This window comes from Ruditapes philippinarum, unplaced genomic scaffold (genome assembly GCF_026571515.1).
Source record: "Ruditapes philippinarum isolate M1 unplaced genomic scaffold, ASM2657151v2 ctg7196_1_1_1_1, whole genome shotgun sequence".
In the NCBI taxonomy this organism is placed as follows: domain Eukaryota; kingdom Metazoa; phylum Mollusca; class Bivalvia; order Venerida; family Veneridae; genus Ruditapes; species Ruditapes philippinarum.
Window position 1 is genome coordinate 75,764 of NW_026858005.1, and position 12,466 is coordinate 88,229.

The 12,466-nt window shown below is 33.6% G+C and overlaps 1 protein-coding gene across 1 annotated transcript; it reads right to left on the reverse strand.

Annotated features, from left to right (window-relative positions):
• Nucleotides 1-2,391: 2,391 nt before the first annotated feature.
• On the reverse strand, nt 2,392-7,512 carry LOC132751770 (protein rolling stone-like). The gene is made up of 2 exons (XM_060742009.1): nt 6,781-7,512; nt 2,392-3,901 (listed from the first exon to the last, which is right to left on the reverse strand). The coding sequence occupies exons 1-2, from the start codon at nt 6,862-6,864 to the stop codon at nt 3,077-3,079; spliced, it is 909 nt and encodes a 302-aa protein (XP_060597992.1). The 5' UTR covers nt 6,865-7,512; the 3' UTR covers nt 2,392-3,076.
• Nucleotides 7,513-12,466: the final 4,954 nt, after the last annotated feature.

The window sequence follows — 12,466 nt, forward strand, 5'->3', positions numbered from 1 at the left end:
ACTAATTGGAAATGAGACAGATGTGTTTGACACACAATAGAAAGGACACTCGAAGCACATTTGTCTCACATTTTTTCCATAAAAATCTCAAAGGTTATAATTATGTCCATCTGTATACCGGCTACCAGCCATTGTTCTGTGTTTTTTGTATTTATAATACCGTTTTTGAGTCACTTCCGGTTAGTCAAAAACTTCCTGCCTCTGCATAGGAGTCATATATTAAATTAAAAAATATCCCTGTTCTGCATCTCACAATGAAAATTTCTACAAGTGCAGCATCCAGAACCTAAACATATATGCAGCAAATCTAATCTTATCGTTATCAATTGAGATACGTCTATTTTCAATGCTTAAAGATTTTTTAGATTATTTATGGCATTTGGACCCTGACCTGGATCCTCGCATGAATAGTTCGACGCCCCGTTTATGTGTCAAACCTACAGCGGTTAGGGGCAAGTGGTTTTTCGAAATCACTCGGCCACGGAGGCCCTTAAATGATCCATGGAAAAAATAAGAAGACCATTACACACGTATTTCGTTTTCATCAGAAATATATGTATAAAAAGTCATCATTTTCCAAGAATTGCGGCTTTCAGATTCGCCATTGAAAAGGCACTTACAACATGCATGAGTTCCTAAAATAATCCGGATTATGTCATAATTATGGAATATCGGGCCACTCAGAATCGAGTGAGACCCGACATTCCAATGAGACACGAAGCGAGGCACGATATTGTAACAGGAGATCTCGCAATGTCGAAGTATCCCGTACCAAGAGATTTCAGAAATTAATAAATTTTTACTTCTTTAGATAGGACAAGAATGAATATTCAAATAATGATTTCTGAGGAAGTTAGATGCTTGTAACCAAAAAAAAAATCGCGAAAAATGTGAAATAATGCGTCATAAAAGTAGCAAAATGTAAACAAATTAGTACTTTGACTTCAATACAAAATTCTAAATCTCTTCAACTGTACAAACTGCAAAAAAGCAGCAGATGAAATATGCTTCAGATAATTAGCCAATGAGTAACGTTTTGGAGCTAAAAAAGTATACCAAAGAGGAATAAAATAAAAGCATTTCTCAGGCATAATGGGCCTTTAAGTGATTTTATGTAGACTATAAAGTGAATACTACTTAGCGGTATATGACCTGGTCTCGCGTCGACGAACGGGATGCGAAGCGAGACGCGAGATTTCGCGAGATTTCGGCGAAATGCGAAACGAGTCATTCAATATCAACCGATTATGGTGTTCCGTTTGGACATAAGTAACATTTTTGTCTCCCTGAACAGCTATGCACAATGGTACAAAAGTGAAATTGAGATGGTACGATGATTAAAACACGATGGCACGATGGTGAAATCACGATGATGCGATGACACGATAGAGAAAATAATATCGCGTTTTCATCATCATGCCATCGCAGTTTCATCATATCGTACCATCGTATTTTCACCATCGTAACATCGTCTTTCATCATAGTACCATCACGTTTTCATCATCGAGCCTTCGTTGTTTCACCATCGTACAATCGTTGTTTCACCATCGTACAATCGTTGTTTCACGTTCGTACCATTGTGTTTTCACCATCGCACCATCGCGTTTTCATCAACGTACCATCGTGCCATCGCGCTGTCACCATTGTACCTTCGTGAATGGGATTTAGTATGTTTCAGTGTAAGTCAATCAATTTCTTGAATAAGAGATATTATAATTAATAGTTCACTGTAGGTTTTCATAAAGAAAGCATAAGCAAACCTATTGATGATTACACTTGAGGTAAAACGGCGAACCTCGATTCTAAAAAAGAATTTCTGCCGTGGGGAAATATGTGACAAATAATTCATAAAAAATGACATGAGACAAATGTGCTTTCTTGTCCCTTAAAAAACTTGATCGGAGCACATTTGTCACACAAATGAGTTTTTTGGGGTAGACATTTGAGGTCCCATTTGTCTCATGTGGGACAAATGCGACCGCATCGGTCTTACGTAAGACAAATGTGCTCCGAGACAAATGTGCTCCTACAATGCGCCGTTAAATATCGCACTTGCCGCTAAATGTCGCACTTGCAGCTAAATGTCGCACCATTGACGCTAAATGTCGCACCATTGACGCTAAATGGCGCCACAGTGTATTTACATAATGTGCAATAAAATTATATAAAAATATCTATAACTTAAATATTGTCCAAACAATGGCATATCCAAATACAAGTTCATTTTGAAAAGATTTGCCTAAAACTAACTGGATGATAATCTGACAATATAATTATCCTCCATCTATCAATATACTGTCATATTTTTCTAATTTCAAACTGTAACTACATTCTGACAGATCGATGACTTGGATAATAAGATCCTGACCGATGGCAGAAATTCAAATCAAAAACGTTCTCAACTTTATTTTAAAAAACACGGGCCTCCTAGAGGCATATTGTGTCAAATAACAATCTTGTACATGGGCAAACAAAACAATTAGCGGGAAACGTTAAATAATTCATTTATGCCTGTAAAAATCAAACCAACTTTATTTCAACATATAAATACATGTACATGTATACTACAAAAAGTGACTTTTTGTCAGCATTGTTATTAAATGTTAACAAATTAAATGCTAACTTAACAACAAGTGAGGGTCTTTTTCTAAGCTTGTAATTCTTTAACATGTACACCATTTTATATTTGTGTAAATAGGCATATATTTTTCTATCTAGCTTGAAGATTGTGAACAACATAGAAAATGAAATTCATCACCAAATGAAGTCGAATAACAAAGTTGACAATTTCGCAGTTAATAGTTTCTCTAGAGTTGTCGTCCTTTGTTATGGCTAGTAAGGACTTCATCGATGTACGAACTTTATACATGTGACGTCAAAATATAGTTAACAAAAAATGTTGTACTCTTTTTAGAAAAAAAATATATGTCTCCATTCCACTGGATCTAAACACCTTTACATAATCAATTCCTATAGTATAGTATCACAACTCTGGGAGCACTTATTTTGAAGAAATCTGAATTCTTCTTTGGTCTCTATATCACAGAGATTCGGGTTTTTATATAATTCATGTGTTTTAGGTTTGTGAGGAAAAATGTATTTTCAAGCGATGTGCACCAAAATGAGCAAGCTGTAGCAACGGAATTCCTACCAGTGTCAAACAAACCACCCAAATAGCCGTTGTCCCCGGATAGTTCCAGTCTAGTACACCCGGATAAAGTACATGATTCACGTGGTCGAAACTCCAATAGACGGCGCTGAATACAAGATAACACGCTCCGTAAAGTACCGGATGTATCACGTGTAACAAACGGACTGGTCTCGCAGATAGACACGTGTCAACAATCACAAGAAATGTATTAACGCCGTGTAAATTTATATCTGTACAATTTGTGTATCCTATTAAAGGAAACAATGCTGTAAAATATACAGCTGTAACCACTATGGCAAATACGTGCGTGATGTTTCCAAGAAGCCAGCAAACTTTCGTGAAACCGGAAATTTCATCGGATGCAATGTGAATGTCACCAGGCAGAGCTTCTCCGTATTCTGGCACTGTTTCGCCAGGATAACCATTCTTAACAGCTGTTACGTTCAGTTTTGAATTACTTTCGACGAAAGCAATGTTATTATATCCCTCCTTGGTCTGGAGACCTATTTTAGAGGACCTACATCCGGTTTGTTGGTTCCCAGTGTCTCCCTTACATTTGCTATAGACGACATCTATAGCCGAGAACAGGAAGTACAGTGTCAATATAAGATATGTCCATAACGTAAGGTAAGCCATGAAAGAAAAGTCGCCATTTTGTGCGAGGAGAATAAATGTGGTCACGAAGAATACTGTCACATATGTGGCAACTGCAATGCGGTAAATGAAAAATACCAATGGATGCCAGTTCCACTGAAAAGAAAAACAAAATACATTTTTATTTACATTCTGCCTAAAATTGAGGCAAGCAAAATTGTAGCAATACTCGCTGGACGTATGAAAATGTCCAGAATTCAAACAAACATAAAGTAATTGAAATATGCCCAAACATTTAAATATAGCTACATATTATTTCCGGTTATGAAAAGAATTAAGACAAAAATTATTTTTATAAATAAAACGACTAAAATAAAATAATAAATGCCATTAAAATAATGTTTTAAATTTCACACAAAACAGCCATAACGTATATTTGTTGTTTTTGTTGTTGTTTTTTGTTGTTTGTTGTTGTTGCTCTTGTCAACAATTGCAATACTGCCCCAAATTAAAAATCTATTTTTAGATAGCAGGTAAAGCATAGATTTGCTCTAGAAAGAAATATACGTCAATAAGTTCTTGAACTTTTGTAATCTTCTTAAAGTTATTGAAATAAGATAATTAGATGAATTATCGATTTCTAATCTTTGTCTATCAAAGTAAGATATCTTTTTGTTTGTTCTTATCTATAAAATTTACATTAATATGTCATTAAACAACGCTGGTTTTTATGTTAAACGATTTATTGACTCAGTGTCTTCGCAACTTAGCTATCCGTCCTTGAGGGAGTTCATAGCAATAAAAGTAAGTCTGGGTATGCGTACAGGAAAGTTCGGCATATTTCGTGACTTTCCGTGTCGAACAATTATCAAATAAGCGTCTGCTTTACATGAAGCAACCCGCCACTATACGAACATTAGAAAACTGCATCGTCAAGTGTCGGGGTTTGCCGAATTCTTCCGAACTTTCGAAAAATAGAACATTTAAACTAGGCTATGTTTGTAGTTATAGTGGCATGTAAGAAAACAAATTTAACGCACTCAGGCCTAATTTCATGTAATCAAATTCGGTCAAATATCTCGTTTTTTAAACAAGAACACCACACAAGATGCCAAAAAACTTTAAAACGTAGGTGATAAGATTCGCATGGCGGGAAAATACCCTTGCATTTAATTATAACCTCATGACATATTTTCTATTACAAAGAATATAAATTTGCAAAAACATTGTAAGGACGCCATGCCATTGATAAATTTACATGACTAAGAGTTGTGTTATATTTCAGAATATGAAAATCGGCCAAATATCAGAATATTATGAACAGTTAAGGGGCCACTTGTACAAATACTTAACCTTTCGGTTCGGACCTTAATAGAGATAAGTTTTCATTAATTGTTTTATTTCAAAGAATGTTAATATGTGATCATTAACTCTGATGTGACTTTTTTAAACATTTGCAACAGTTCTTAAATTCAATTTATATAATTATGATTTTGCTCCTCGTAAGAATAGATACAAAATTGTTTGGTGAATTAACGCGCAAAATTTTAATAAAATACATGTCTGCTCCTTGTTTTACATGCGCGGATGTATATTAACAATTATGAATCATATTTATAGTGATAATCGCTTTATATCTTATCGCATGAAATAAATTTGACTTAATCTCAAATGTATGTGAAGTCAAGGGAATTTTTCAATGAACTTTTATCAGACCTTGGAGTGTCCTTAATATGTCGTCTGCGTCATGATAAAACCAACATAATGGGTTTGCGACCAGCATGGATCCAGACCAGCCTGCGCATCCGCGCAGTCTGATCAGGATCCATGCTGTTTGCTATCATATTCTCTACTTGTAAAAGGGTTGGTAAGCGAACAACATGGATCCTGATCAGACTGCGCGGATGCGCAGGCTGGTCTGGATCCATGCTGGTCGCAAACCCATTATGTTGGTTTTGTCGTGACATGGCTCATATGTCGTCTGCCTCAGTCATATGTCATACGACATAGAGTAAAGCGTTATCTTATTGACCCACTAGTTTAGTCTGTTCGTTTGTTTATGTTGGCATTGGCTGCCCAGATAACGCTCGCGCATGAGGTTAAGAGAAATGACATACAAACACCGTGACCAGTGAACAAGGTCAAATGATGATACGTACATGTACCGGAAATGTATCTTTTGTCTTCTATAAACTAATACCATTTATTGAAAACATATTTTTGTAAAAACGTTATTCTCGATGTACTCTCGATGAACTATCCAATCGGTACATGTTTCATACATTTTGCATTTCTAAAACATTCAACAAAATGGTGAATATTTTATATTATAGTAGTTTGTAAAATACATTCCTGCCAAAATGTTACGTAAAAGGACATGTCTGAAATAATGAATTTGAAAATAAACTTGTGTAAAAAAATATAAGAATCTTTTTCTTCAAAGTTTAGGAAATTGTGAAATTTTAAAGCCATTGCAATTTGTTACATTTTGAGTATTATCATGATGTGACGTTACAGGAACACGATTATGCATGTTAATTACCAACGATTATACTCTCCTTTATTATCAAAGTTGCTTATAGATCCAAACTTAAAGCCAGTCGCTTTATCCTTGAATTTAATTGTGTTTATTCTGTCAAGTTTTGTACATGTATATATTAAGAAAACATCGGGAATACAAATACACTTAATTTAATGTCTTAATGTTAAGTTCAAATTTGCTTTCAGCTTTGAAACTTTTGTGTCATGAGTTGAACCAGTTATAATTATTGTCTGTACACATGTTAAAATATAGTGTGTGTGTTTTTTAAACTCACAATTTCTTTTTGTAAAGAATAGTTTAATAATTTTTTAAATAACCACAACTTTTTTTATAAAGAATACTTTAATAGACTTCTATAAAAATTTTCCTGTTATTATGGATCTCATAATCTATTACATACAGTATTTTGCAAGTACAAAACTTAAATAACAACCTAAGAAAAAAAAACACAAAAATTAATTATTTATTGATCAGTATAAAATAAGCAACTTACCCGACATGTAATAAAGTCATCTCTTTTATTATGGGCTAGTCCGAAATTGGACAGTCTAAACTCGTCCTTGAATACGTCACACATGATACTGCAATGTTCTCTTCGTAAATTACAATATTTAAAACCTTTTTTTTAACTACAGGTGTCTCAAATGCCTTTAATTCTTTAATGTATTTATTTTAGGTGAAAATAAAATGACGGTACGTTTTCAGAACATCTTTACCGATTATGGTTATAGTAGAGAGAAAAAACCGCGTGCCCAATCAGTTCATGATGACGAAATAGTTAGTGATAAGAATGTATGTCTCGAGTAAATATATCAAACATGGGTTTGGAGAATGTATGTATTCAATAAAACACGCCATATTTTTCTTATCTGCATAGTATTATACAAGTTCCCGCGATTTTTTTCCTGAATGTTTAAAATATTCTTTTTAATTTTATTGTCTTTCATTGATATAGCAGATTTTGCATACACATAATTCTTATTCATGGGTTATCAACGCATCCTCGGTCTAAGTATATCAGTAAAATAAAATGAAATACCAGTATATATCATTAGGAACATTTAAGTGGTTATTAAAATTTAGACAGGGTGATATCCCATCCCAAAAATGCTCCGTTTTTACAACAATGTCGACCTAAATCCTTAAAATAATCATGGCAATTAAATCAGCATGGATGGACAAAGTTTTATTGTAGTCACATGGCAATCCACATGACTTTTTTCAGTCCACTAAACCTTCCTGTTTTATCATCTTATCATATCGCTGTGCCTGATACCGGTGGTTACATAACTTAAATAGTTGTTTGCTATCATTATATGGTCGTCATAGATATTTTAAGATTTAATCGTGATCAAAGTCGGCCTATTTTGAAGATTTTTTCCGCCCAACTCGGTGTCGAATTCACCAAAGTTTGTTATCTGGGCCTTAATTTGCATGGATTTTTACATATATAGTGTCCATGTACTCTTGGCGGAACAAAATTCAACAGTGGTATTGTGCCTTACTTTTTATGAAACGTACTGATAAATGCTTAAAAAAACAAAAACAAAAAAATTCTCACATTTTAAATAAGACCGGACGGTTTATTTTATTACACACATTTTGGGTTAAATTTTTCAAACTTTAAAAATATGTTACATAATGTAAATTTATTTGGCTAACCATTACAGTCAGTAACAAATAACCAAACACAATAATGTATACGTGAATGGAAAATTAGATCTTAAAGTAAAGCGTGGGTGTACTTTTATAAAAGGATTTTTACGACTGCTTACTGGGCAACTGTTTAAGACAGCCATTCCTAATAGCTCTATTTGACAAAAGTTTTATGACACATTTCTGTCTTCATAGCCTCTTATACAAAATGATAATATTTATTACATGTACAACCTGGTACAAAAATATGTGTAATGCAATTGTCCCAAGTAGAACACACCTGTCAAATATATATCCATGCAAAAAAAACACACATTGATATTGTATACTTCTAAGATGCCTTTGATTACGTTATGTTACTTATTAACCCCCTGTTCCACATAGCCGAATAAATTCCGGTGTATTCGTAAAAGGTTTGTTCCGTACGAACGGTTTGTGTTCGAAACCATTCGTCAAAATTCGTCGATAATCGCTATTGTCCCTCAAAAATTGTTCGGTGAAGGTATGCAGAGGGTTTGGTAGGCTTCGGGCCTTTTGTACACCTCTCCGTTGAACAGAGACAGCAACTGATTATATCCCTACGAGCCGAACTAAAATGTTTTCAAAGTTCAGGTAAAAAGAGTAAAGGGATAAAAAAAGAGAAAGCTAAAACACTTAATCATCTCTTTGATAGAGAGAAGAATCAACTTTTGGAATATATGAAAAACTGATGGTATTCAGCAACTCCATAGAAATGTTGAATGATGTATTATTGCAAAAGGTTAGGCATAAAAAATTCCTAGCACATATTCTAATGAGCTTTTGAAGTGTGCTATAACACTGCTTCACCTGTTTGCTTGCAATTATGCTTCCATGACAATTGCATGGCAAGAGCCACATGACACAGTGTCAAAAGTATTTAGGGAAGTGTGTCAAACAATCACAACGAAATCCTAGATTAGGTCATGATCTGCCCGAGCACCCCTGACATAAAATAGCAAATCGGTTTAACAAGAAATGGAACTTGCCATACTTCTGTGGGACGCTTGATGACAAACATGTAGTCTGCCGTTGCCCACCAAAAACCAAAAATTACCTATCAGTACTTTAACTACAAATGATTTAGTTTTTAGTGTTGTTAGCCCTAGTTCAAAGAGACGAAAAGTTTCTATGGGCCGACGTTGATGGTATAGGTCTTGCATCTGATGCCAAAGCATTCAGTGAGAGCGAGCTAAAGGAGTTTTTTGATGACGGTAATCATCTGGAAACTCTGCCTGATGATATTGTAAATATCTTATTTCTCTTTCCGGGACACAACGCCTTTCATGACGTACTAGCATGGCAAAGCCAAGGCCTGGGTCACGACGAGCGAATATATAATGATGGAAGGTCATGTCCCGGCATAGAAGCCGAACATGCGTTTGAGATATTGTTACAATCCCAAGATTTTTAACACTATGAACAACGTAAATTTCTACGTCTAGTATGGTCAACTCAGACGTAGGATACATGCCGTGACAAGTAAAGAATAAATAAAGACATTGTTTAAACTGGACTAAACTGAAATTTGAACATTAACTCTTATCGTAATGATTCAAATTCGATTATGGTAACTATTGGAGATATGTAATGATTATTTTTGTTATTATTTTTTGTGGTGTTTTGATTTTTTATTGACAAAAACAAAATGAAAGAAAGAAAAAAAAGAAATATCTTTTGATAACATACGCCAGTTGAGTGTTGTTGAGTTTACGTCTAAAACATGACTTAAAAGGTAAAATAATACAAACAGCAATAAAGTAGAAAATATCATCGAAGAACTTCAGACAATTTGTTTGTATACCTTCAAAAATAATACATTGTGTATTTCAATTTTCTTTTTGTAGTTGGGTTGCAGACTTGCAGTTTGATGAAATATGATTTGTTGATCGAATTCAGGAATATTTGGGATATTTGGTATACTGTTGATAGCAATTCGCTATTGGGGAGGGAATGGGGGACTTCAGTATATTCGGTAAGGGTACGAAGTATATTCGTTTAGTTAACGCAACCGGCAGGGACTCGTCGAAGTTTCAGTACAAATGAAAAATATTTCTAAGAAAGAATTTTGGCTATTCTGTGCAATATCGGTATGCGTTAGGTGCATGGTCGGCAGAAAAATCGTTCAAAACAGATTTTACCGGATAAATAGGCTACGAAACATATAATGTATATGTACCCATCTCTTACATCAAACACGATTGACATCAGGTCTCTGTCCTGTTAACTCGAACCATTTATGCCTCCCTTTTTGTCAAATTAATTTGTTAAATTATTATATGTAAATATATAGTATTAATTGTTATATAGGAATAAAGGCACACAATGATTTTTGTTTTCGAAATATTGTGGTTTAAATTTCAAGGCCATTTAATTTACCAAATTTTACATTGAAATCAGCTATGTCAAAGACGGCCTATTATATTACATGTATGCGTATCATATTAGTTTACAGATATTTTCGGTTTTATTCAAATACATGATGTACTGTAGTGTAGCACAGCAAATATAATAAATCATTTTGAATACAGTTTAATGACTCCTTATATCAGAATTTCTTGTACAAACTGTTTTATCACGTATAAAAGTGGGTTAAAAATACAGACAATAAAGAAAGGTAAACACTTCTTTTATAACAGGACTGTGAGTTTAAAATAATAACAATGAAAGCTTTCACTTGGATATTTGGATATATCCCCATATTTTTAGTTTCACATACTCTGATCACTTCGTGAATTTTTAAACTCAGCACAAATGTTATTCTTATTCCTCCCCCCCCCCGAACTTCAAAGCAGTAAAATATACATTTCCTTCTCGTTAGGTTGAATTTTTGAAGACTTTGAAATCAATGGAACAAATTGCCACAAACTTTGGAGATCGGGTCATAAAAATAAAAATGTTGAAAAAAAAACAACTTTTAAAGTCTTTAACAAAAAAATTTACTTTTTTTAACGAAGTCCTTATTCAAAAAAGGGTTTTCCTACATGGACAAACTTTTAGCACGTTAAAAAACAAGTATTTTTAACATTTGCTTGGGGGCAGGTTTAAAATTTTTTTTTCTTTAAAAAACCGTGGGGAAAAAATTCCCCAACTATTTGAACATACTTCACTAAAATTTTTCCAACACATTTTTTTTCAAAGTCGATAATAGATAAATTAAATTTTTAAAAGGGAAAAACCCAAGTATTCAATTTAACAAGGTAAAAGCAAAAAACTAAGAAAGTACCCAACATGGTGGTTTAGGGAATTTCCCGTCCAAAACCCCTTGGATACGGACGTTTTTCACGTGATATAACCCAATAAATGACACTAAATATAAATAGCAACGCCTAAATCATTGGGGTGAACACGTGTAACAATCGTACAGGGCTCGCCCAAGGCACGTGGGCAGTTTTTACAAGAAATAATTTAACCCCCTTAGATTGAAATCCCCCAATTTATTTTTGGCCAAAAGGGGGGAAATTTGAACAATGAAGTTATAGTTGGGAACTATAATTTAAGAACCCGTAAAGTTTTCCCAGTTAACCCCGAATTTTTTATCGTTAGTAATTTTACGATGTTTCCCACACTCGTTTTTCTAGGTCGACCCACTCTGCATATCTAACACTGTCGCATGCACACTGATATGTTTTGCTGGACTTTTTGGGATGGATCATTTCTCCGATTTACGTATGCTTTTTACCCATATACGTTTGCCATTTTTTTCAGATTGTCAAACGAAAACCCCGTAGACTAAAGTACCGCGGCGCTCGTGCCTCTCACGGTAAAACCCGCGTTAAAACGGAAACAAAAATTTAAAATGCAACAGAATATAGCCCATGGGTAGATATCCATGATTATGATATTTTTTAAATATAAGAGAGAAAACGTATGGTAGCCCCGGGGGTCATACTCAATAGACAAATACTTGGGTGCACCCGTTCCAGTAATTATAAATAAAAAAGAATTTGAAAAAAAAACAAAAAAAAAATTAAAAAACCCTATATAAGGGTTTTATTTTTTAATTAATTCAAACTTATATGATAAGAAGAAAATCATCAATTTAATGCACTATTGGAACGGGAAATGTTTATATTTTAAAAATAAAAATTCAAAACAAAAAAACAAAAAACCCACAACAACAAAAAGAATAAAAAAAAAAAACAAACAAAAAATTTTTTGAATCTCTTTTCATCACAGTGACAAATATATGGGATGACAAAGGGTTAATACGACTAAATTAAAAGAGAGAAAAAAAAATCATTCAGCCTTTTTTACAGTTTTACAATCTGTATAGAACTTACGCTTTTGAAAATATAATTTAAAAACACTAAGCCGGTTAAAATAAATTTATTAGTACGTTTTTACAAAATTAATTGGCCAATTTAATTTTGTAAAATACGTACTAATAAATTTCAATTTATACAGAAAGGGCAAACATGAATTTTATAATGTTTAATTAATGTTTTTAAAATACGTTTACAAAGAAGTTAGCGATAAATGTGAAATAATTTGTTATAAAGGTA

Coding starts and splice junctions, on each gene's coding strand:
- LOC132751770 (XM_060742009.1), bottom strand. CDS start 6,864: ATGTGTGACGTATTCAAGGACGAGTTTAGACTGTCCAATTTCGGACTA. Junction 3,902..6,780: donor ATGACTTTATTACATGTCGG/GTAAGTTGCTTA, acceptor TTTTCTTTTCAG/TGGAACTGGCATCCATTGGT.